The sequence below is a fragment of the Oryzias latipes genome, chromosome 4 (genome assembly GCF_002234675.1).
Source record: "Oryzias latipes chromosome 4, ASM223467v1".
NCBI classification, from domain to species: domain Eukaryota; kingdom Metazoa; phylum Chordata; class Actinopteri; order Beloniformes; family Adrianichthyidae; genus Oryzias; species Oryzias latipes.
In genome coordinates this window covers 7,788,128-7,810,278 of record NC_019862.2, presented here as the reverse complement: position 1 = coordinate 7,810,278, position 22,151 = coordinate 7,788,128, and the positions used below count along the sequence as shown (strand labels likewise).

The following is a 22,151-nucleotide window of genomic DNA, read 5'->3' as shown; positions in this document are numbered from 1 at the left end:
TTGTTACTTTTGGATTACTCTGTCCTCTTTCTGGCACATTTGTCTGATTTTGCACGTTTCTTCGTAACGTAAGGTGTTCTGTCAGTTTTTCTTTTCATTTCTCTGTATTGACCTTGCACATTGGAGAAAACTGTACCTGGACTTGGCTATACCAGGTATGACAAACGCTTTTTATTCTATTCTACTAGGTACTTTTGGATTACTTTAATACTTTAGCAATATTTTGTTCCTTTTTTGATACTTTTCACATTTTCCCTATGCAGGAATTTAACAAAAAATGCCTCTAACGGCTTGGAAACTGAAAGTTTCATTTACGAGGTTTCATTTGTGGTCAGGTGTGTGATCAGAAAGCTCACGTGGATCCTGACGACATCATTCTGACTATTGTTCATCCGACTCCAAACCAAACCGGGGTGGGGGGGCCGTGTTTGTTCTGGGAAACTTCCGGCAGCCTCACCTGCTTCGTCTTGGCAGGAACGGCGACGTGCCGAGCGCGCGCTCTCATTGGTGGGGAGGGCTGGCAGCCCCCAGGAATGTGCCAGGACTTGCTTTTGGGGTGGGACAGCATGACCTCAGGCAGTGGGTGGTGGGTGCGACTCCCGTGGAAAAAGAAAGACGAGAGGAGAGAGGGGGTGAGGCAGGAGCCCAGATCGTCAACAAATCTCCCCCACGGATGGGGAGGATAGTCGTATGTTCGTGGTTGGTGTTTTCTCTTTTCCCACATCAGTTCATGAGTGAAAGCTGCTTCACTGAGGGAGGGGGGAGGAGGAGGGGGTCAGAAAGGCTGCACTGTGTCTTTAAGAGAGAGAGTGTGAGTGTGCGCGCGAGGGAAGGGAGGGACCTCTTTGCCCTCCAGAAACCAGGAAGGAGCGGATCTGCTGCCGCCTGGATAGCGCGCGCGCACGGGGAGGCAGAGAGCTCCGCGAGGAGGAGGCTGACCCCCAGCAGCACCGCCGCGGCCATCAGGTGAGCCCCCGCCGTCCCGGGCCTGGCACAGGAAGGGAGGGGGCAGAAGGCAGGGTGGGGGGGCCGGCTGGAGAGGGGAGGTGGGTCGCAGCAGTCCCGGAGCTTCCTCTTTCTCCGTGATGTCAAAGTCCCCCCCCCCCACCCCCACCCCCCAGACCAGGGTCTGAATAAAGTTTTCTGTGATGCGTTCAAAGGTGTGAACTTCTCAGGCAGGTGGACGCTGCGGGGATGGGGGGGGTTAAAAACAGAGGAGGGGTCCCGAGCGGGGGGGTGTAGAAACTGAACGAGGCTAAAGCAAAAGCAATGACAGCAACTTTTTCAGGACAGTTGTGACGCTGGCTGTGTGTTTGGGGGGGGGGGGGGCTGGTCCAGGACGCTCGGGTCCGGCTGGGGGGGTGGCAAACGGGGAGAGTGACAGGAAGTTGCAGCCGCTCTGTGATGGCTGCGCTGTACTTTAATACCTGGAGTGGATCATTCAGCCCCCAGTGCTGACGTCACAGCAGGCGGATGTGCGGGGGGGGGGGGTCTTAGACAGCTGGGATATGTAGTCTCTGAGCCCTCTGGACAGAAGGTAAGAGGGGCTTTCGGGACTCCAAATCCCACAATGCTTTACTGTCGGTTGTTCCGGAAAAGGAACAGGCGCCGTCCTATCCCGTGAAGGGGGCGTGGCGAGCTACCGTCACAAAGCTAAAAACAAGGGGGGGGGGCAGGTCAGAGCCAGAACCACACACACGTTTCCAGTCCAGTTGGAGCAAGATGCTGTTCTGAGATACAGCTCATGGGTGTGGGGGGGTCAGTCCCGCTACTGATGGAGGTGGACATGGCGGGACGCTCCTCATCGTCTTCAGGCTCCTGTAGATCCCCAGAACTGTTTCGGAAGAGGTTCTGATGAGACCAGTGAGTCTCTAAAGACACATGCCCCCCCCCAATGTCTCTTCCTGGTCGGCATTGGACAGAACGTCCCCCTTTCTTCCTCAGTCTCGCCTCCAAACGCCTCATGAGCCCCCACCCACCCACCCACCTTGGCTCAGGTCGGAGCACATTACAATCTGTGAAGCTCGCCGGCCCTGCACAGTAACCCTGGCGGCCCCCTCCCTGAGCAGATGCGGCCCTGGCGCTGCAGACTGGCTGAACCCGTTCTTCAGTCGTGCATGCGGGCGTGCGGAGCAGCGGCTGCCAACAGGAAGACGCCCAAATGCTGGGAAACACGCTGGAATGTCAGTCAGGAGGCGGCGCCGGCCGGAGATGGCGTTTCACCCTCAGCGCTGAAATGTTCTGCTTAAACGTCTGAAGGAGAACGGGCTGAAGAAAGTGGTGAATTTCTGCCAGAGGCTGAACCGGGTCGACACGTGTGTGTTTGTGTGCACGCTGCCGTGCACGTCACTGTTGCCAACAATAGACTGCAGGGGAATTGCAGGGGACCTCAGTGGCTGTGGGCAGGTCTCAGACACCACCCATCAATTTGGCGGTGGGGCTGAAGGCAGTTTCTGCATGTTTGTGCCTCCAGTCCTGCGGCTGCTGCTCCGTTCTGGAGCGAGGGGGGGGCCGCGCTGGTCTGCTGTGAGGCAGTGGAGAGGAGGCGCGGGTTTGAACCCCGTCTCACTGTTGGAGTTGTCGTCCGGTTCTCTGGTCAGCTGCTCCTGCAGACAGACCTCCTCTGTTCTGCTGTTGTGCCGAAGACCAGGAGAGGAGCTCCTCCTGTTCTCCTCTGGGACGCCTATTACGGAGAGGCCAGCGCCACCTGATCGAATTAGGGTAGGAGGCTGGGGGGTTCAGAGGAGGGGGGTGCAGTGAACGGTCGCAGTTTCTGAGTCAAAAGTTCATTGAATAGATTATCTGATCAAAAGAACCGACAAAGTCCCAAACGTGAATGCTCTTTATCGGGGGTCTCAACCGTCTGGCGTTGAGTCCATGACAGCTTGCAGTGAAATCAGACAGAGGATGGCGGGGTGGGGCTAAGGACGGCGAGACGTTGTAAGGTGGGCGGGTCTCCACAGCTTTGCCTCCTCAGCAGCAGATAGGGGAAGTGGGGGGTGCAGAGTCTGAGATGGAGCAACCGTGAGACGGGAGGAGGTGGAGGGAAGGGGAGCGGCGTCGGGTCAGACAGTGGGGACAGAGAGGCGGAGAGCGCTGCTCATCTGATAACAGAGCAGGTTCTGTTACACGCAGACGCACAGGAAGTGCTCTGTCCCTGCCGACTGCGCATGTCCGCTGCATGCCTGCTGTAAGGTTCTGAGGACCGGTCGGGCTCACGTGTTGGTGGGTCGGGTCCACAGACGGCTGATGGAGAAACAGGAACTCCTGCGCGACTGCAGGGGAGACCGCAGCTTCTCCAGCCGCAGCTGCGTTTCCTGAGCAGTTTCTGCAGCTAAAACCTTTTTGTGGAAAACTTTGACAATGGTCGCAGCAGCTGAGCATGCTGGGAGAACACCAGACGCATTCAACTTCGTTTCTGATTGCTGGGATTTCTGAGTGCCCCCCACCCAGCAGGAAGGTGAAGTGGGGAAGAGCGCCTCTCGCCGTCAGTTTTTTGGAGCATTTCCTGCTGCGTTTCTGGGAGCTTCAGGTTTATCAGCCACTCGCTCTCTTCCTGCTTCCAAACAGCCAATCAGCAGGCAGCAGTGAGTGACTGAGCGATGGCGTTTATTCAAAAGCAAGCTGCCCCCCCCCCCCAGTGCTGGTCAGACCTTGACCTGTTGTGGCGGTCTGATGGTTTTCGAAGCTGCTGCTGATTGTACCTGAAGCTTCATCTAAAAGTCATGGGCAGATTTCTGTCATAAAGGGTTTAAATAAAGTTTTAAAGCAGCCTTCAGATGTTGCTCCCACGCCTGTGACTTTGGGAACTGTTTGGTAAAGTGTCATGCTGGCTCCATTTCCAGTTGTGGGAAAACCAGGTCAGAGCACAGCTTTCCATGGAGAGCTCAGAGATAGACGAGGCGGAAAGAGACGTTGGAGAGGAGATGGAGGTGATGAGGGTGAGGTTGGGACGGGTCGGCAGTGGTTTGACTTGCAAAGCAGGCCGGGGCGGTAACGCTGCAGTCGCAGAGGCCGTTCCTGAAAGCGGTAGGCCACCTGCGCAGACGGCTGTGCTGGAGCTCGGAGCTCAGAGCCCGGCTGCAGGCCTTCTTACCTACAGGTATGAATTAGTGATGAGGAGGGTTTCAGCCATGAGGAGGTGTCCGGATCAGGTTTGTGGCTCCGCTACTTTTTTCTCTGCGTTTTTGGATGTCTTTCAGTTGCAGGGAGCTCCTGCTCGGTGTGTGTGTGTGTGTCTGCACTTGTGTGTTTCATCTCCTCAGCTCAGCCTCTATACCCCACAAAGCTGTGACCTGGGGTCAGCTCTGCACGTCTGCAGCACTGCGTGCTGCTCAAGCCTGCAGTAAAGCTCGCTCCTGAGGCTTGGCTGGGATGGTTTGGTGGAGCCGCTCCGTGGCTTCTCTCCTAACAGGAGGAGGCGCTGGTTCTATCTGGAGATGTCTGCTGGGTCTAGCTGCTCCTCACAGGAGATACAGGAGTCCCGATAAGCAAACAGAACCATTTCTGTGAATCTGAATCTGTGTCAGATGCTGAAGACGAGGTCAGGCTAAAGTCTGAGCAGGGGGCGACACGTGGCCCATGCAGGAGGGGCGGCGTTCCCTGTGCAGGGTGAAGCAGAGCAGAGTAGAACCGGGGAAGGGTGCAGGACGGGCAGGTTTTGTGGCCTGCGAACATCCTGAGAAGATCAGAGGTGATGTCATCAACCCCCCCCCCCCCCCCCCCCCCCCCCCCCCCCCCCCCCCGGGCAGGGTCTGCCTGGCAGATGGAGGGGTCAGGACCGGACGGCATGGACGTCCCTGTCTGTTTTCATGGGAGTTATTGACGTCTGTGATGTCACTGGAGCTCCGATGGAGAAATCGAGGATAGTTTGTTAAACCCCCAACACTCACATACACACACTCACGCTCACACACTACTGACACACATATGCATGCGTATGTGTGCGTGGGGACAGGCCCTCCCTAAAACTTTGCACACGCTTGAGGGTGGGGTAACCAGCTCAGACCGGATCGGCCACCTCCCTTTTTAATGCTGCTCCTGTGCAGCCTGTTGCGCCTCCTCTTCCTCCTCCTGGGGAGTTTTTACACTGAGTCTGCCCAGCCCCCCCATCTGATTCCTCCACCCGCTGCACCCGCGCTGGGTCTTTACTGGCACAGGCACAGGCTGAACTCCCAGCATGCACTCTGATCTTCACAGCCTTCTGCTTATCTGTCCTTCACGACCTCTTACTTGATTTCTTGCACAAGTGAGTGCACACACACACACACACACACATGAGTCAGGTCACGCCGGTTGTTTCATGAGAAACATCTAAAGGTCCTGTAAGTGCTGCAGCCACATCAGCAGGTCTTTTCAGGTGAGGACAGGTGAGCCAAAATCACGTAGGACTTCCTGTGGTTCCAAAGTCCTCATGTAATGTTTGGGCTTAAAAACAACAACAAAATACAAACAAACAAATGTTTATACTAAAGAATTTCATCTGATTTCTGAAGAAACCATTTCACAGGTTAAAACATTTTTATTCATAGAACATTTCTATACATTAATGTGAATTTCTATTAGTTTGAACTCCGAGATGTGAAGACACAATTTCATTTCGTCAAAGATGATCCGGTTATTCTTTGCTGTCATAACCAAAATTATATTTTCTGCATGTAAAGCAGTGATCTTTCCCTCTTTGTTTGTGCTTTCCTTCCAGATCGGCAGACGGACAAACGGCAGGACGGATACTCGGGTGGGGGCTGTGTTAGGCGGCTCGGCGGCAGGCTGGTGGAAAATGTCGTCAGGAGCCGGAGGGAGGGGCGGCAGGCCGCTAAGGAGTACGGGGGGAAGAGGAGGGGCAGGTGAGGCAGAGGAAGGTCCGGTATGGATCCCTTTTCCCGAGCACAGCGCTGACGTTCTGGGCGGCCTGAACAAGCAGCGGCTCAGCGGAGTCCTCTGTGACGTCCTGCTGGTCACCCAGGAGCAGGAGTTCCCCGCCCACCGCTCCGTCCTGGCCTCCTGCAGCTCCTACTTCCACAAGCTTTTCACCTCGGGGGCCGCGGCTGACCAGCACAACATCTACAACATTGACTTTGTGGCAGCAGAAGCTATGGGGGCTTTGCTGGACTTCGCCTACACGGCCACGCTGACCGTCAGCCGCAGCAATGTGGTGGACATCCTCGCCGCTGCGCGCCTCCTGGAGATCCCACCAGTCCAGGAAGTCTGCGCTCACCTGCTGGATACCAAAGTGCTCTCCCTGCCGGTACATCCTCCGAGAAGAAACACCCACTCGCTTCACCTGTGCTGATAGAGCATATGCTTTCAGACGGGGGGGTGCTCGTTGGCCATCCAGTCATCATTCCCTCCACTTGGTTGGACCGTCACCACAACACACACCCACACACTGACAAAAACGCACACACAGTAGATGACGGTTGGATGGTCAAGTTGTAGATGAGGGTTGGACGTTCAGGTTGTGGATGACAATTGGACGGTGAGGTTGTAGATGATGTGCAGATGGTCATGTTTTAGATGACTGTCAGGTTGTAGAAGACGGTTGGATGGTCAGGTTGTCAATGGCGGTTGGATGGTCAGGTTGTAGATGAGGGTTGGAAGGTCATGTTATAGATGACGGTCAGGTTGTAGATGATGGTTGGATGGTGAGGTTGTAGATGATGGGAAGACGGTCAGGTTATAGATGACAGTTGTATGGTAAGGTTGTAGATGACGGTTGGACGTTCAGGTTGTAGATGACTGGCAGACGGTCATATTGTAGATGATGGTTGGATGGTCAGGTTGTAGATGATGGGCAAATAGTCAGGTTGTAGATGGGGGTTGGACAGTCATGTTGTAGATGACAGTCATGTTGTAGATGATGGTTGGATGGTAAGGTTGTAGATGACAGTTGGATGGTCAGGTTTTAGATGACAGCTGGATAGTCAAGGTGTAGATGACGGGCGGACGGTCAGGTGGTAGGTGACGGTTGGATGGTGAGGTTGTAGAATAGGGTTGGACGGTCATGTTGTAGATGACGGTCAGATGGTCAGGTTGTAGATGATGGGTGGACGGTCAGGTTGTAGATGACGGGCGCATAGTCAGGTTGTACATGGGGGTTGGACAGTCATGTTGTAGATGACAGGTGGACGGTCAGGTTGTAGATGATGGTTGGATGGTAAGGTTGTAGATGACAGTTGGATGGTCAGGTTGTAGATGACAGTTGGACAGTCAAGGTGTAGATGACGGGCGGACGGTCGGGTTGTAGGTGACAGCTTGACGGTAAATTTGTAGATGAGGGTTGGACGTTCAGGTTGGAGATGACAGTTGGATGGTCACGTTGTATATGACTGTTGGATGGTCAGGTTGTACAAGACAGTTGGACGGTCAGGTTGTAGATGACAGGCAGAAGGTCAGGTTATAGATGACGGTTGGATGGTAAGGATGTAGATGACGGGGAGACGTTCAGGTTGTAGGTGACAGTCAGGTTGTAGATGACTGTTGGACGGTCAGGTTGTAGATGACGGTTGGACATTCAGGGTATAGATGACAAGCGGATGGTCAGGTTGTGGGTGACGGACTCTGGAGTATTTTTTTGTTGTTGAAATCATTTGCTCCAGGTCAACCCCATGAAACGTCATCGTTCATTGTCGAGTATATTTGTTGTTTTTGTTTTTTGTTAACATATTTATAAACATTAACTGATCTTCTTTATGTTTGCCCCCCCCCCCCCCCCCCCCCCCCCCCGTGTAGGCGGGATGTGAGCGAAATGAGGAGGAGGAAGAGGGCAAAGGCAAAAGAGACCAGGACCAGGGGAACCAGGTGCGGGCCCAGGAGTACTTGGAGTTTTTCCAGAGGGGGGCGCACTGGAGCAGCAGCTGCAGCACGCCTGAGCTCAGGGACCTGCCCACGCACTTTAATGTCGATAACGGAAGGACCCACAGCAACGGGGCTCCTGCTGGCCCAGCTGAGTTCTTCTCCCCATTGGCACTTGCCTTGTCCCAACCCCCCACAAATGAACCAGAGGAGGAGGAGGAGGATGAGGACGACGATGATGATGGAGAGTTGGTCCAGGGCAATGGAGCTAGTCTTGGGACAACGTTCTACCCCCCGTCTCAGAACGGGCACTTTTACTTTCCGCCCGACTCTCGGCAGGGGCCAGAGGCGGAGGAGAGTGGAAGGAGTATGATGGTGGGGGAGAGGGGCTCAGCCAGCGCCCTTCTGCAGCACATGATGGACTCCATCGAGAAGCAGAAGGAGCGGGAAGCTGCCGGAGAGGAGCCGGGGGAGGGGGATGACCCTGACATGGACTTTTACTTGAATTATTTCAGCAGCGCACAGCACGAGGATTCGGGCTCTGCGGCGCTAACGCAGGGAGCACCGCCACTATGGATGTCACGAAGCGGTCCAGGCCAGCTCAGAGCAGAGAGGGGCGGCGGGGGCGGAGGAGAGAGGAAGATGCGCTCTAAGGCTTTCCAGAAGTGCCCCATATGCTCCAAGGTCATTCAAGGTGCAGGCAAGCTACCCCGCCACATCCGAACGCACACTGGAGAGAAACCCTATGAATGCGCCATCTGCAAAGTGCGCTTTACCAGGTAAGCCCATTTAATGCAGGGGACTGCCTCATGTCACATGTGCTAATAGCCTTGGGTCTGGCAAGGCCGACGAACGCCCCCCCCCCAGCAGAGGCAAATGCCACAAAGCCAAGAGCTGAAGAGCCGGAGAATTAGCGCTAACCACCTTAGCTCTGCATTAAGTTCCCAAATGTCCTCCATGGTCACAGATGGGCTCAGGGGAGATGTTTTTAAGGTCACATACGGAACGCTCCAACCCTGAAAGATAGTTTTAAACTGGGGGGGGGTCCCATAAAAGAAGGCAGTACCACGGAGCTGTTATCTGGTGGACACCTGCCATAAAGTGTGCTGTTCTGATACAGAGGGGGATTACAGGCTGCTCTTTGTGCTCAAACACGCCAACATGAACTCTTGATCTGCTGTCAGCCTGCATCTGAGTACCACCCCCCCCCACCCCCTGAAAGAACACCCCCCACACCACGTGTCGCTCAGGGAGCTGTGTGGTTCTCTGAATTTACTGGACTGTTCCTTGAATTCATTCCTTAAATGAATTAATCAGCAGCTTGTGCTGCAAATGGATCCAGAGGCTCAGAATAACCAGAACCGCGGTTCAGGCGGGAAAGGCGGGTCTGGATTTAACCATCGGAGGGGGAAGGGAAGGGGGGCTGGGGTTGTAATCTTCCTCCAGCGTGATCAAGGTTTGCCTTTGACACCAATAAACCGCTCCCTCTTTAAATAATTCACCAGAGTCAGGGCGACTTCAGCCGGAGGTTATGACCACGGCACACGGAATCTGTGCAGGTTTAGGGCTGGGAGGGGGGGGGGGGGTGTTGCTGTGTATATGAGATAATCCACTTACATAGTCCCTGCATAGTGTGTGTTTACATGTGTATGTGTGAGCTTGTGTGTGTGTTTATGTTTATGTGTGATCAGGTGTTTGTTTACATGTGTTTGTGTGTATGTGTTTACATGGTGGGGCAGCGGTAGGTGGTCAAACCCTGATCGGAAAGTTGCAGGTTCGATTCCTGCCACAGGTGTCCCTGGGCGGTGCCCCCTGGTGGTCATAGGTTGCGCCAGCGTTCAGCAGGCTGGGACTGACTGTAAAGCGCCAAGCCCTTTGATATTTTACATATGTTTATATGTGAGTTTGTGCGTGTATATAAACATAGTTTGTGCGTGTACATCGGGGGCGGGGACAGTGTTTCATTTTATTTATTTGTTTATTTCTTTAATTTACCCAGGAAATCTCGCATTGAGATTAAGAATCTCTTTTTCAAGGGATTCCTGGCTAGGAGGAAACAATAAATTACATTTACAATTTTTTTTTAACATTTAAAACATAAAATAAAAATGCTTAGAATTTTGGTTTATTTTTTTACCAAAATAAAACGTTTGTTTTTAAACAGGAGGTCACATGTTTTTTATATGAAACAAAACTGACGTTTAAAACATTGAACATGACATTTTAATCCGTCCTTCTGCAATCTATGCCCTGATCTAAACCCCTCTAAAAATCCCTGTCAAATAGAACACAAGACAGTCTTCTCTCTCGACGTCGCGGTTCATCTTTGGCGGTTTCGGTCATTCTGTTAGGCCACCCTGTTCTGTGTCCTGATTGGTTGGAGCTCTCTATGTCATGCAGCTCTCCAGATCTACATAAATCTTTGATCGCGATCAGATCTTTGTTTTCATTCTATATTCCTGGACTTCATGACTATGAAGGTTTGAACTTTGAGAATTTAAACGTGAGAGACTATTGGGAAAATGTTCATGTGTGTCTGAGAAAAGTGTATAAAGTGTGCAGTGAGGAGTTTTACTGCCATAAAACATCTGTAATCCTAGCGGATTTCATCGATCGCGGTTATTTTTAGAGCGAAACTCCTGCAATTAACAAGGGAACACTACTGGTGAAAAGGTAATCCAGATATGTGCTTAGCTGCAGCAGAAGACAAATGAATTTGACTTTTTTTTCTTTATCACTGGATGAGAAACAGACGTGCGGGACACATTGCAGCTGCTCATTCGTAAAGTTTAGCACAATCTATGAGATGTCTGAGGAGCTGCAGCCCTTCAAAGTTGCAAAAGGACTATAATGGGAGAGGATCAACTATTTATTGATTTATATTTTTAAAAAAAAGTCGTTAAGAGTCACAGAGAGAGGTATTTGGTTATTTTTTATTTCATAAATGGTGTTGTTTGTCTTATTAAAAAGATAATGAATGAATGACTGAATATCTACATGAACCTTTATTCATATAGCATTTTACAACTCCTTCAGGGTCCCAAAGTGCTTCAAAATAAATGAAAGACTAAAGAAGTTTAAAATGAGACAAATCAGAGAGGACAAAATTTGGGGCCCCTGCTCCAGCATCCATGCGGTTGTTGTTTTCCATTTAACAGATCATTCAAACACCACATGAACACAGCATTTCTCTACGTTTGGGTTTTACGTGAGGTACATCAAGTCATCGGTGCAACTGGCTCTAAAATGAGAACTAAACCAACAGTTTTGAAAATAAAACCTCAAGAATGTTCTGTTTAAATTATCTATTCATTTTCAGTCAAATTGTTTTCCTCCATGTCATTTCTGTCTCTTATAAGGTGGATTACCAAAAGCCTCCAATCCTCTGCTCTTGGTCGGGCCCCTCTAACGAATTTTAGAACCCTTTGTGGCCCACGAGTTGAAAAGTTCTAGATTGAGGTTAAAATGCAGAGTGACCGTCGTCATGGAGCTTTTTATCGCTGTGATTGTGCTTCTGTATCACAGATAAAAATGTCAGAATTATGGGATGTCTTTGCCAGCTGACTGGGAGCCATTCCAAAAGCCGACCGGCGATGAAATGAAGTCCTGAAAGGCTGACTAGAACCATTCAGGAATGAGCCGTTTACAGTCGGTTGTACATTAGCGCTTCATGAAGCTGTAAAGAAGAAGGGTGGGGTTTTTCTGGATCCTCACGGCTGTGTTCTCCCTCCCCAGGCAGGACAAGCTGAAGGTCCACATGCGTAAGCATACAGGAGAGAAGCCTTACCTGTGCACACAGTGTGGAGCGGCCTTCGCTCACAACTACGACCTGAAGAACCACATGCGCGTGCACACCGGCCTGCGCCCCTATCAGTGCTCCAGCTGCTTCAAGACTTTCGTGCGCTCCGACCACCTGCACCGCCACCTCAAGAAAGACGGCTGCAACGGTATCCCCTCCCGGCGCGGAAGAAAACCGCGGGTTCGAGAGCCAGAGGCCCTGGAGGTTCCGCAGGGCCCGCTCCGCCCCGGGTCCGAGGAGGGCCCCGGGCCCCGCGGCATCAGGGGGAGGCGGCGCTCCGAGGCGTCCTCTGCGGCAGAGGTGGAGAGTGCCGCACACAGCCCTCCTCTGCAGGAGCTGGCATTGGAGGCCCGGCCCTGAGACTGGGGGGGGCATCAAGGACACTGCTGAACAACAAAGTCATTCTGCTGGGCCTGTGAGACAGGCGGCAGACGGAGGGGAGCATGGACAAAAGAGGACAAAAATACTAACTATTGCTCTACAAACCAAATCAGGGTGTCACAAAAATTTTATTTTTCTCTTTCCTTTGATTCTAGGAAACAAAACCGACGTAAAGCACTTGAGTTGAAGAGCAAAGGACACTTCAGATCTCCCTTAGCCTCCTTTTTCTGGATCCTTTCTGTACGTAGATGTTTTATTCGTTGAATATGTGCACAGCGGAAACAGCTGTTTGCATCTATGCAGTTTATGGTCTGGCTGCAGGCTGCTGGGGGTGTCTGCAGGCTGCAGGGGGTGTCTGCAGGCTGCAGGGGGGTGGCTGCAGGCTGGAGGGTGCTGGCTGCAGGCTGCAGGCACCTTCTGGCTGCTGCAGGGGTGAAGTCAGGACAAACCCTTCCTGTGAAAACAACTCTTCTATTTTGCAGCCTGAAAGGACAGTTACCATAGAAACAAAATTGCCACAATATGGTATATGCAAGGAAAACTAATGATGGCGATCTAAGTGTTCCAGAAAGGAAGAGGCGGGGCTTCGACTGAAGTGTTACTTACTCTAAAACAAACAAAAAACTGGTTTGTTTTACTGAAAAGATTCAAGCAGAGTCAAATCCTCTTTAGTGGGGGGCTCACTGATTGCAGGACTGGGGGTTCAGAGGGGTCTGTCTTTCTGAAGCACTACCATTGTCAATGCTGGCTTTACTATGACCCCCCCCCCTCTTGTTGTTTGTTTTTTGTCTTAACTTGTCGGTTTTGTTGGCCGCTTCGGGTACATGACACTTTATATTGTATACGTGTGTATATATTCGCGGTGAAATGACGCTGGCCCCGTCTTGCCTGGGGGGTACTTACGGTTGGGTCTTTCCTCAAAGGATGAATGTTGTATTTGTGGGGGGGTGAAGCTGGTGGGGGAGGAACGGGGTGAATGTTTAGTGAGGAGAACAGAACCTTCTAGTCGCCCGTCGGTTCTGAACGGGGCGGGGTTCTGACCCGGATGAATGAATGTGCTTCATGGCGTGCAGTTTTTCGGGTTCTGTCCTTGTGCAACAAGGCGCGGGTAGCATTTAAGCGGTCGCAGGTTAAAGGGTCGGCAGGGAGGGGGGGTGACGAAGAGTACGAAGACGAGATAGACGAGCACCTTTTTTTCTATGTTTGCACAGCTTTACTAAAGACATGCGGCGGGGGGGGGGGGGGGGGGGGGGGGCACGGTTTATGGATCATGCTTATTCCAGTCTTTTTGGCCCGGGGGACCACAGCCAACCTGTATGATGAGGAGAGCAATAAATACCTGTCCAGGTTTTGGAGGCCAAATCCGAGCGCTGCTGCAGCTGCTTGGTGGGGGAGGGGAACAAAGGAAGGGGAGGGGCATCTCACAATGTCTGTTGCATTCCAAAAAATAATCTCCCCCAGCGCCTGAACGGGCCTGCAGGACGCATTACTGCATTAGAGTCCAGTGTCACCGGGGGAGGGGGGCTGCTGGCAGTTTACTGAGGGGAGGGGGGGTTTACATCTCCATGCACGCTGTGTGTGATTGTGTTTGTGTGTATATGTGTGTGTGTAGCTGTGCATGTGTGTGTATCCGGGTCCCCCTGGCCCCGTTGGAGGTGTGAGTCAACCTCATCCTGTTCAAGCATGCAGCCAGAGATGCCCCCCCCCCCCCCCCACTGGGTTATGTGGGTCTTATGTGGTGTGGGGGAGGGGGGGAGATGACATATCTATTGTATGGAGTCTATAGATGTAAGGTTTTATTTTTTTTTAAGTCTTAAAACTTCCTGTTTGTTTGTTTGTTTCTTCTTAGTTTTAAGTCAGACCCCCACCCCCCCCTACCCCCCCATTACCTATTTTATTTGGACTGAGAGTCTCGTCTGCACCTTAATTAGAAAATCGGTTTTAAATGCACTTTTTAGGGGAGGGGAGGGGGCCCTAAAAAATCAACTTTTTTCTGTCTCCACAAAAACAAGCCATCGGCCCCCGCAGCTGACTCCTAATGTCTTAATCTGCAAAGGGGGGGCAGTGCATGCTGCCCCAGTGCATGCTGGGTAGCCTTGTGTCTACCTGCTTCTTGACTGCAGACAGAACTGGACCTTCATCTGTTCCTGGATGTTTTCTAACCAAAGCTTTCTCTTCTTTTTCACGCCGTGGTCTGCGTCCCCCCCCCCCCCCCGGCTGAATCGCAGCTCCTCTTCCATGCGCAGGATTTTATTTTTACTTGACTTTGTTGCGTTCTATGTCCGGATAATCTGGTGTTTCTCAGAATAACTGCTTTAGCTGTTTTGTCAAGCGATCTTTTGTGTTTGCGTGGGTTTCGTTTTTTTTGGGAGGGGGGGGGGCCCGGTCATGGTGTTGGGATACTATGCCAGGAGGGTGGGGTAAAGAGGTGCTTGGGTGGGTTGGGAATAAGAAACCCTGATAGCACTGGAAGTGGTGCTTTAGCGGAGAGAGCAAACGTTTGCACTAATGTAGAAAAAGTGCTCCTCCTGCTGCTGGAGCAGGAGGAGCAAGGAGACTGGAGAACCTCAGAGACCGGCTGCTTCAGGAGCATGCAGCTCCAGACTCAACAGTCTTATACAGTCCATCCAACCCCTGTAGAGAAGTGATGCTATACACTAAAAAATGTAAAGATGTCCAGGAACCATCAAACCAAAGCAGGAAAAGGCTTTCCTTCACGTCTCTGGGGGTTTGGAACCATCAACCCTGAGCTGGAATAAATCCATTTCACCTGATTTCTCTGGAAAGAGATTAAAAGTAAATTAATAAAAAAGCGACTTCCGTATGAAAAGGGAAGCAGACAGTGGCGCTTCTCTGAGAGGTCAGGGATCTGCAGATGGGACGTCCTGCGTCTGCTGCTGCAGATCACCACCAGCTCTGTCTGCAAGCACACTTGAACAGAACCAAGGAGTCCTTAAATGTTGGCCCTGCTGGGGGGGTGGGGGGTGTCACGGTGCGTCACCTTCTCCAGAAGATCTTTGGGTTTTGGATCAAAGCAGGATTGTCTGCTTAAGGAGCAGGTATGGGTGCCCCCCTCCCCCCATACCTTGTCAGGTGGTTTCCTGCTCTTATCTTGTCGATGTTGATGGCGGTCGTGGCCATAAACGGATAAAAACGGTGGAATCTCGTAAAGCAGGACACGCTGACTGCAATTACGGGACTGTGGGACCAGGGGGTTGGGGTGGGGGGGGCTGATGGTTGTGTTGATTCCTGGCCGGCCTGGCGCCGCATACGCACCCTGGCTCTGCGTCTGCCTGGGTTTTTCATGGAAGGGGGCAGTTCCTCCGTCTGTGGGGAGGCAAAGGTTGGCATCAGGGAGAAGGGCTCCGTGTGTGTGTGTGTGTGTGGGGGGGGGGGGGGGTTTAGACAGGGAAGCAGGAACTGCATGGCCATAAAATAAAAATCCGTGAAAGCGGTTCGGCTGTCGCTGACCTCTACTCAGCTCTACTCAGGTGGATTTTCTTTGCTATGCATTGAGTCTCAGTGTCTGCTTTGTTCTGATTGGCTGTTTGACATGTTAGCCCCCCCCCCCCCCCCCCCATATCGATCAGGTGAAGCGCTCATCAGAGGAAAGAAAGCCACGTGAAGTTCAGCCATATGACTTGGACTGTAAGGGAGGGGGCTGCCCCATCTCTGCCATCTTCACCCCCCCCCCCCCCCAAATGGAGACCGTCCTCTGATCAGAGATAACACGCTGAGGAGGGGGGGGTTATATGTACAAAACAGTGCAGTTCCAGGTTGTTCAAGTTCTCACACTGCCCCCCCCCTCCCCCCAAACTTTTCTTGGGCTGTTAACGGTGGACATTACAGTTTGGACCCCCTCCCCCACCATATCGCTTTGAAACTGCCTTTTTTCAGCTTCTGCGATTGTAACAAAAGCACTTTGCAAAAGGCCATCCTGGATTCTTTCTATGCGTTCATGGGTGTCACTGCTGTTGTGTTTCTGTCCCTGGTTTCCATGGAAACCATTATTTAAGTGTAAACTTTATTTATATGTAAATGAGAGCAAAAAAAACTTGAATGAATGCAGTCTGGATGACAGTAAGCTGGAGCTCATCTGGACATCAAAACATCTCTAACGGTCTTACGATCAGAATTCTGCAGCTCCTTTGTGGTCAGAGGTGGTGGGGGGGCCCAGGACGGCCGCTGCACCACAGCTGCTCTTGTTGGGAGAGTGGTCAGTGGATCTGACGGCAGGACCTTTGACAGAAATACATCTCAAAGCTTTCAGTGCTAAATGTGGAACCTGCAGCATCTTCTGCAGGTTCTGGCGTCTGAACACTTGACATGCTCTAGAACGTGTACACCTCCCGCCACGTTCCCTGCAGAACGTTGGCCTGTTTGACCACATCAGGAGAACCTGCTGCGCTGCAGTGGGGCGGAGGAATCCTTTAAACTGGAGCATTTATGTTTGAAGCTGGGAGAAGGAACGGGCGGTTCTTCCATGATCCCGTTGTGTTTGAGATCCCTCTGAAATCGGAAAGAAATGTTCACTGACCCCAAGCAGAGAAATCTGCTGCCCCACAGTCTCTACCGTTAAAATCCCGCCCCTTTTTTCAGGAATCGGACCTGCAACCTGGCCACTCCCACGTAAGCTGCCCTTGATGGTTTACAAAGCAAAGTCAGACCTGGGGGGGGGGCAGCAGACTTCGGTGCCACGTGGTTCCGTGTGCATTTTGAAGAACTTTTCTACTTTTCTAACCATCAGTCCACACAAACGCTGCAGGGAACGCCACACCGACGTTTCAGTTGAGAGAATTTGCACTTTTGTTCCCATAGAAACGGTGATGTAAAGAGACCACTAAATCCACACATTTGAATCCGTCAAATTCCAGTTTGTGTTGATTTTTGTTTCAGTTTTGTTTTTTTTATGTATCCAAAAATGTCTGGCATCTGGTTTAAAGAATATAAGATATTTCTATTAAAACAATGGTGGCTAAGCTGCTTTGTCCGATCCTTGACTCGTGTGCCCCTCCCCTCCTGTTTACAGCAGCTTGTTTACTTTGTTTACATCTTTGGATTCCGTTCATTTACAAAGTGACCTCCTTCATGTACGAAGCTCTCCAGCAGGTGGCGGTATCTTCACTCCTTTCCACATGCAGGGACGCTCCTTCCTCCTGAATTTACTCCTGACTCCTTCTCAGCCCTGATGGACGCTTTTGTCTGCGGGAAGCTTGACGTGTCTGCCTGCGCTGCAGCGGAGAGTCCGGACTCGGACGCAGGCTGCTCGTCCCCCGGCCTTCCTGTTCGCCTGCTCCCTGGGGGTGATATGGGGGGGAGGGGTTGTGACAGGGGTCACAGAATAGCTCATTAACCCCGCCCCAGTGGCCCACACATTGCAGCAGTCTGCAGGCCTGCTCTGCAGCCCGTCTGCTGTAATGCGCTGCTCCTGGAGGAGCATGTGAATGCAGGAGGAGCATCTCCAGTCTGTGGGGAGACCAGGAACGATCCTGGTTGTGTGCCGTTTCTTGTGTTCACACACCAGTTGTACGGAGGAGAAGAAGAGGCGCAGCACCTGAGGGGCAGGAGCCCCCGGGGGCCGTTCTCTCAGAGTTAACATGCAGAGGATGAGAGTCCAGCGTTCTCCTGCTACTGGTACTCCTGCAGTGTGTGTGTGTGTGTGTGTGTGTGTGTGTGTGCATGTGCGCTTTTGTGCAGTTTGTGTGAGTCTGAACCTGAAGGAGAGTCCTGCTGCTTTTTTAGGCTCTGCCATGGTGGGACATGAGCCTAATGCGGACTAGCTGTGGTCCACAGGAGGAGGAGACTGTGCAATCTCTGCAGTATAGATTTCCTCCTCCTGGGGGAGATTTTCTTCAGATCAGGTGTTCAAATTGCTCAATATGAGAATAATTAGGAATTGTGGAGGACGTGTTCTTTCTTATGCTGAGCAGAAACAACGACCTTTAACCTGTGCAGTCCCCTCACGACCCATCGCACCCCCCCCTCCGGCTCCGTCCAGCTCCCCATTGGGAAGGACGGAGGGACCGGCTGGGAGCTGTGCCTCCAGCCATCTCTGCTCCCCAGAGGACTGAGGTGCCTTTAAACCACTGCGGCAAAATCCCACCAAAACCCTGCAGTCATTAATATGCAAAAATGCAAATGAGGAGGCAATTAAGAGCTGGAGCTCTCTGGAGGCTCTTTGATTGCTAATGAATTCTAATCTGCAAAGAAAGGGGGAGGGGAGGAGAAAAGAGATGAAAGAAGCCAGAAAACAAGGAAAAAGAGGAGCTTTAACCTCATTTAAACATTACCACCACACGGTTTTCAAATGTTCTACCTGGAAGCTCTGCTTTATGGAGAGATGGGATGGTTGCTGTGGTGGACACTGCTCCACAGCATCATTGAGGAACTTTAAATCTATGCAAGCACATCATGACGTTCTGTTGGGAGAAGGATTTACTGATTCCTCTCAGTAAACAGCCATGAAAATGAGATTAGGCAGACGATGGAACGATGAAAAGACATAAACCTGTTTGCACACAGACCAGCCTTTGTGAAGGAAGAGCTCATTAGAGGCAGACGGAGCATCCTGACCAGCAGCAGCTATCAGGGAGTCGCTCAGATATGTGGACGGGGAGGTCCTGGCTGCAGCAGCAGCAGCTGCAGCAGCTGCTGCAGCTGCTGCAGGCTGAAGCAGAGATGTCATTTCATCACTTTCATGAGCCACAACATGCACTCATTCACACACACACACACTGCTGTTATTGTTGTTGCAGTGCTCCCACCACACCAACAATCTTCACGTCCCTCCCCCACGTAGCCCCCCCGTCTGACATGCCTCCTTCCATTGATTCAGAGTCAGTTCAGCTGATCTGCTGCTGCGTTGTTCCAGACTCTTCCTGACTCTGGTCACCGTCTTCACACCACTTCCTGTTTGCTACCTGTTTCATGTTAAAACCAACTGCCCCTGCAGTCCCCGGTGTGCCTTCTGCTCAGCCTTGTGTCTGTTGGTGGCCCCCTCCCCTGTTTTTTTGTTTACCTGAAGTGTGTGTGTGTGTGTGTGTGGGGGGGGGGGGTACAGGTTCCCTTGCAACAGCGCAATAATGGGAATCCAAGATGGAAGGGAGGAGTCCCATGAAGTAGCAGGAGGAGGGGGGTGCAGCACAGGCTTTGTAAAATGAGAGCAGACAGCAGCAAAACACAAAACTGTTGATTCAGGTTTACTTCGGTAAATAGATAGTGTGAGTCTGTGTGTCTGTGTGTGTGTGTGTGTGTGTGTGAGTTGGGAGGTTAATTCCATTCAAATTTATTTCTGTAGCCCAATATTACAACAATAGGTGTCTCAATGGGCTTCATACCATAATTGTATAAGAACATGAAGTCATAGAATTCAATAGGAAAATTGTGAACTAAACTAAACAGACTAAGCTAAACTGGGCATCCCTGCCCTTAGACCCTCCTTCTCGGTAAGGAAAAACTCCTAAAAAAACGGATTCCGGAAAAAACGAAGAAACGTCAGGGGTGTCCACATGAGGGAGGGATCCTCTCCCAGGACGGACAGGCGATGTACCAGAACTCTGAGAGAAGAATTATCTTATCTAACTCTACAACTACATGTTTTAAAAGTCCAGCAGATGGGCTTCATCCAGGTGGAGCCAGAGGCAAGATCCACAGCCAAGTGTAGGACCAGGAGCAGAGACCAGGTACACAGTCAGGTACAGGGGCACGGATGAGCCAACTGGAATCTGGAATACCGTACTTTCTCCAGCTTCAAACTTCTAGCAGCCTACTATCAGCTATATATTATCTGAATACTTGCTAGTCTGACAATAAGCCTGTCCAAAGAGGAATGTTTTCAAACTAACTTTGAAAGTGGGAACTGTGTCGGCCTCTCTTACATGAGCTGGGAGCTTATTCCATAAGACAGGGGCTTGGTGGCTAAACGCTCTACCTCCAACTGTACTTTTACTAATTCTAGGAACCACAAGCAGTCCTGCATTTTGGGAGCCCAAGTGTTCTGTTTGGTTGGTAAGGAACCATGAGGTCTTTGATATAGGATGGGGTTATATCATGTAAGGCCTCATAGGTTAGCAGGAGGATTATGAACTTGATTCTAGATTCAAACTAAGTGATGTCCCAGACTTTCTAACTGTGGATCTTGGTGGGAATTTGATTTGATGATGAAGGTTCCTGCTCCTTCTTCCAACCAAATGTTTGGTTTTCCTCACATCCTCCAACAGGGACGGTACGGTGTCTCCACGCTTCCCTCTGCGCTCAGCCAGCGCCATCAATCCCCGCTCCCGCCCCCGGCTGCCGAAGGGCCGAGGAGCATGAATCATAACTCAGCTATGAGAGCGCAGGTGTTGCGTCTCAAACATCAGCGGCCATTGGGCCCACGGGCGGCTCAGCCCCGCCAAAGTTGTTGCATTTGTGTAGGGGGGGGGGGGGGGCTGTTGGTCTTGGCCTAGTTTTCTTGTCTGATCAGAAACCTGTGCACCTCTGCCCTTCCCCCACCCCAACCTAAGCCTCTACTATTACAGGCCTAGAGGGGGGGGGGGGCTCTGTGGAGAGAGGTGAGCAGCTTGCCTCACTGCTGGGCCCCGCGTGCTGCGCCTACACATCCAGCAGCTTAGAGCCCGGCGACGTGCTCCTGCGTGACGAGCGGCCTGCACGCACACTCACGGGAACACTAAGCTGCAGCGTCACGAGCGCGCGCTCAGGGTTTCCCTCCATGAGCAAACGGGGGCAGATTAACAGCACACATTCTAGATCTGCTGAGATTGACTCTGTTCAAAAAACAAAAAGCTTTATTGTACCCACAGATATTAACAGCAAACAGATATGCAGCTCTGTGGTCTTATCATTTTGAACAGATTCGTGCTGTTTTTAACATGTCCTCGTGGGATTTTTCTGAGGATGGGGGGACATGCGGACAGAAAATTGAGCCTTATATTATATAAATATATATATCAGTGTTTTAGAGAGTCCTCTCAAAATAACTTTTAGAAGCTTCACTCAGTGGTAGATTTCCATTAATAGCATGATATTGCAGCATTAATTCAGGAGAATCTCCCTCATCTTTAAGACTTTCTTTTAGCTAATTCAAAGATGTCGTAAATGTGGATTTCTCCATGTCAATGAAGGTTCTCTTTTATCCAGGTGAGGTAACTCATCAAGTCGTGAAACATTTCAAAGAAAGAAGACTTTAAGTCCAGATGAGGGATTTCTCTGTTTCAGAACAGAAAACATTTCCTCTGGTTTGAGACGGGAAACGTATGCAGCGTAAACGTCGTGAAAGCTTTGAATAAGCTAAATGCAGCACTGTGGTGAGTGGCGTTCAGTTTGACAGTCTTTGCAGAGGTTTGAGCCTCCGCCTGCCCTCATCCACGCTCTCCATGTCAGACCCAGCTGTTGCAACAAACCGCCTGCAGAGCTTCATGGCAAACGCAGACATCAGCACAGTTCTAGAACAGAACATCTCCAGGAACCCTGTTCTGGATCCTCCGCTCCTCCAGTAATAAAGCCTTAATGAGGATGCTTCTCAATGAAAGGGTTCAACTTGAGATGATGATGCATGACGTCGTTTTCAGATGTGTGTCTCCTTTGGTTCAACCTTTTCATGTTCCTCAGATGGTCCATGAAACAAAGTCCTGTTCTGATCCAGAGCTTTTGCTTCCTCCTCCAGGGGATTATTTACCTGTATGCACCACTGACAGCAATCCCCTTAGCATCACTACCTGCTGTATAAATAGATGCTCAGACCCTCAAGTCTGTGAATGACTGGAGTTTAGTGCGTCTTCCTTCTGATGTAGGTCAAAGCTGGAGCATCCCGCCTGCGGGGTCACATGACGGCTTCAGACACACTTCAGGGTTAGGCAAGGTTTCTGACACCATTTTAGTTTTGAATTTCTAAAATATGCCAATAAGACGTTTGATTAAGTATTAAGTCGTGATAAATGCAAGAGACGGGTCACGTGACTGCCTCTTACCTGCTTAACGTTATATTTATGGATTATTGATCACTCTACGATGAAAAACGTGTTAATAAAGGCTGGCTTATGCCTATACTGAGCTATGCGCGAACTGAGCATCAGGACGTGGACTGAACGTAAACATTTGGGCCTGATTCCCTCGGGAGAAACGTGAAGTTGCCTTGGCTGCTGGAGCGTCTCTTCCGTGTGCTTCTGCTCCAGAGAAG

At 51.2% G+C, this 22,151-nt stretch overlaps 1 protein-coding gene across 1 annotated transcript; it reads left to right on the top strand.

The window, feature by feature from the left end:
* The first annotated feature begins 269 nt into the window (after window positions 1-269).
* Window positions 270-16,953, top strand: LOC111947353 (zinc finger and BTB domain-containing protein 7A-like). The gene is made up of 4 exons (XM_023954115.1): window positions 270-966; window positions 5,702-6,247; window positions 7,732-8,573; window positions 11,530-16,953. The coding sequence occupies exons 2-4, from the start codon at window positions 5,780-5,782 to the stop codon at window positions 11,951-11,953; spliced, it is 1,734 nt and encodes a 577-aa protein (XP_023809883.1). The 5' UTR covers window positions 270-966; window positions 5,702-5,779; the 3' UTR covers window positions 11,954-16,953.
* The last annotated feature ends 5,198 nt before the right edge of the window (window positions 16,954-22,151 follow it).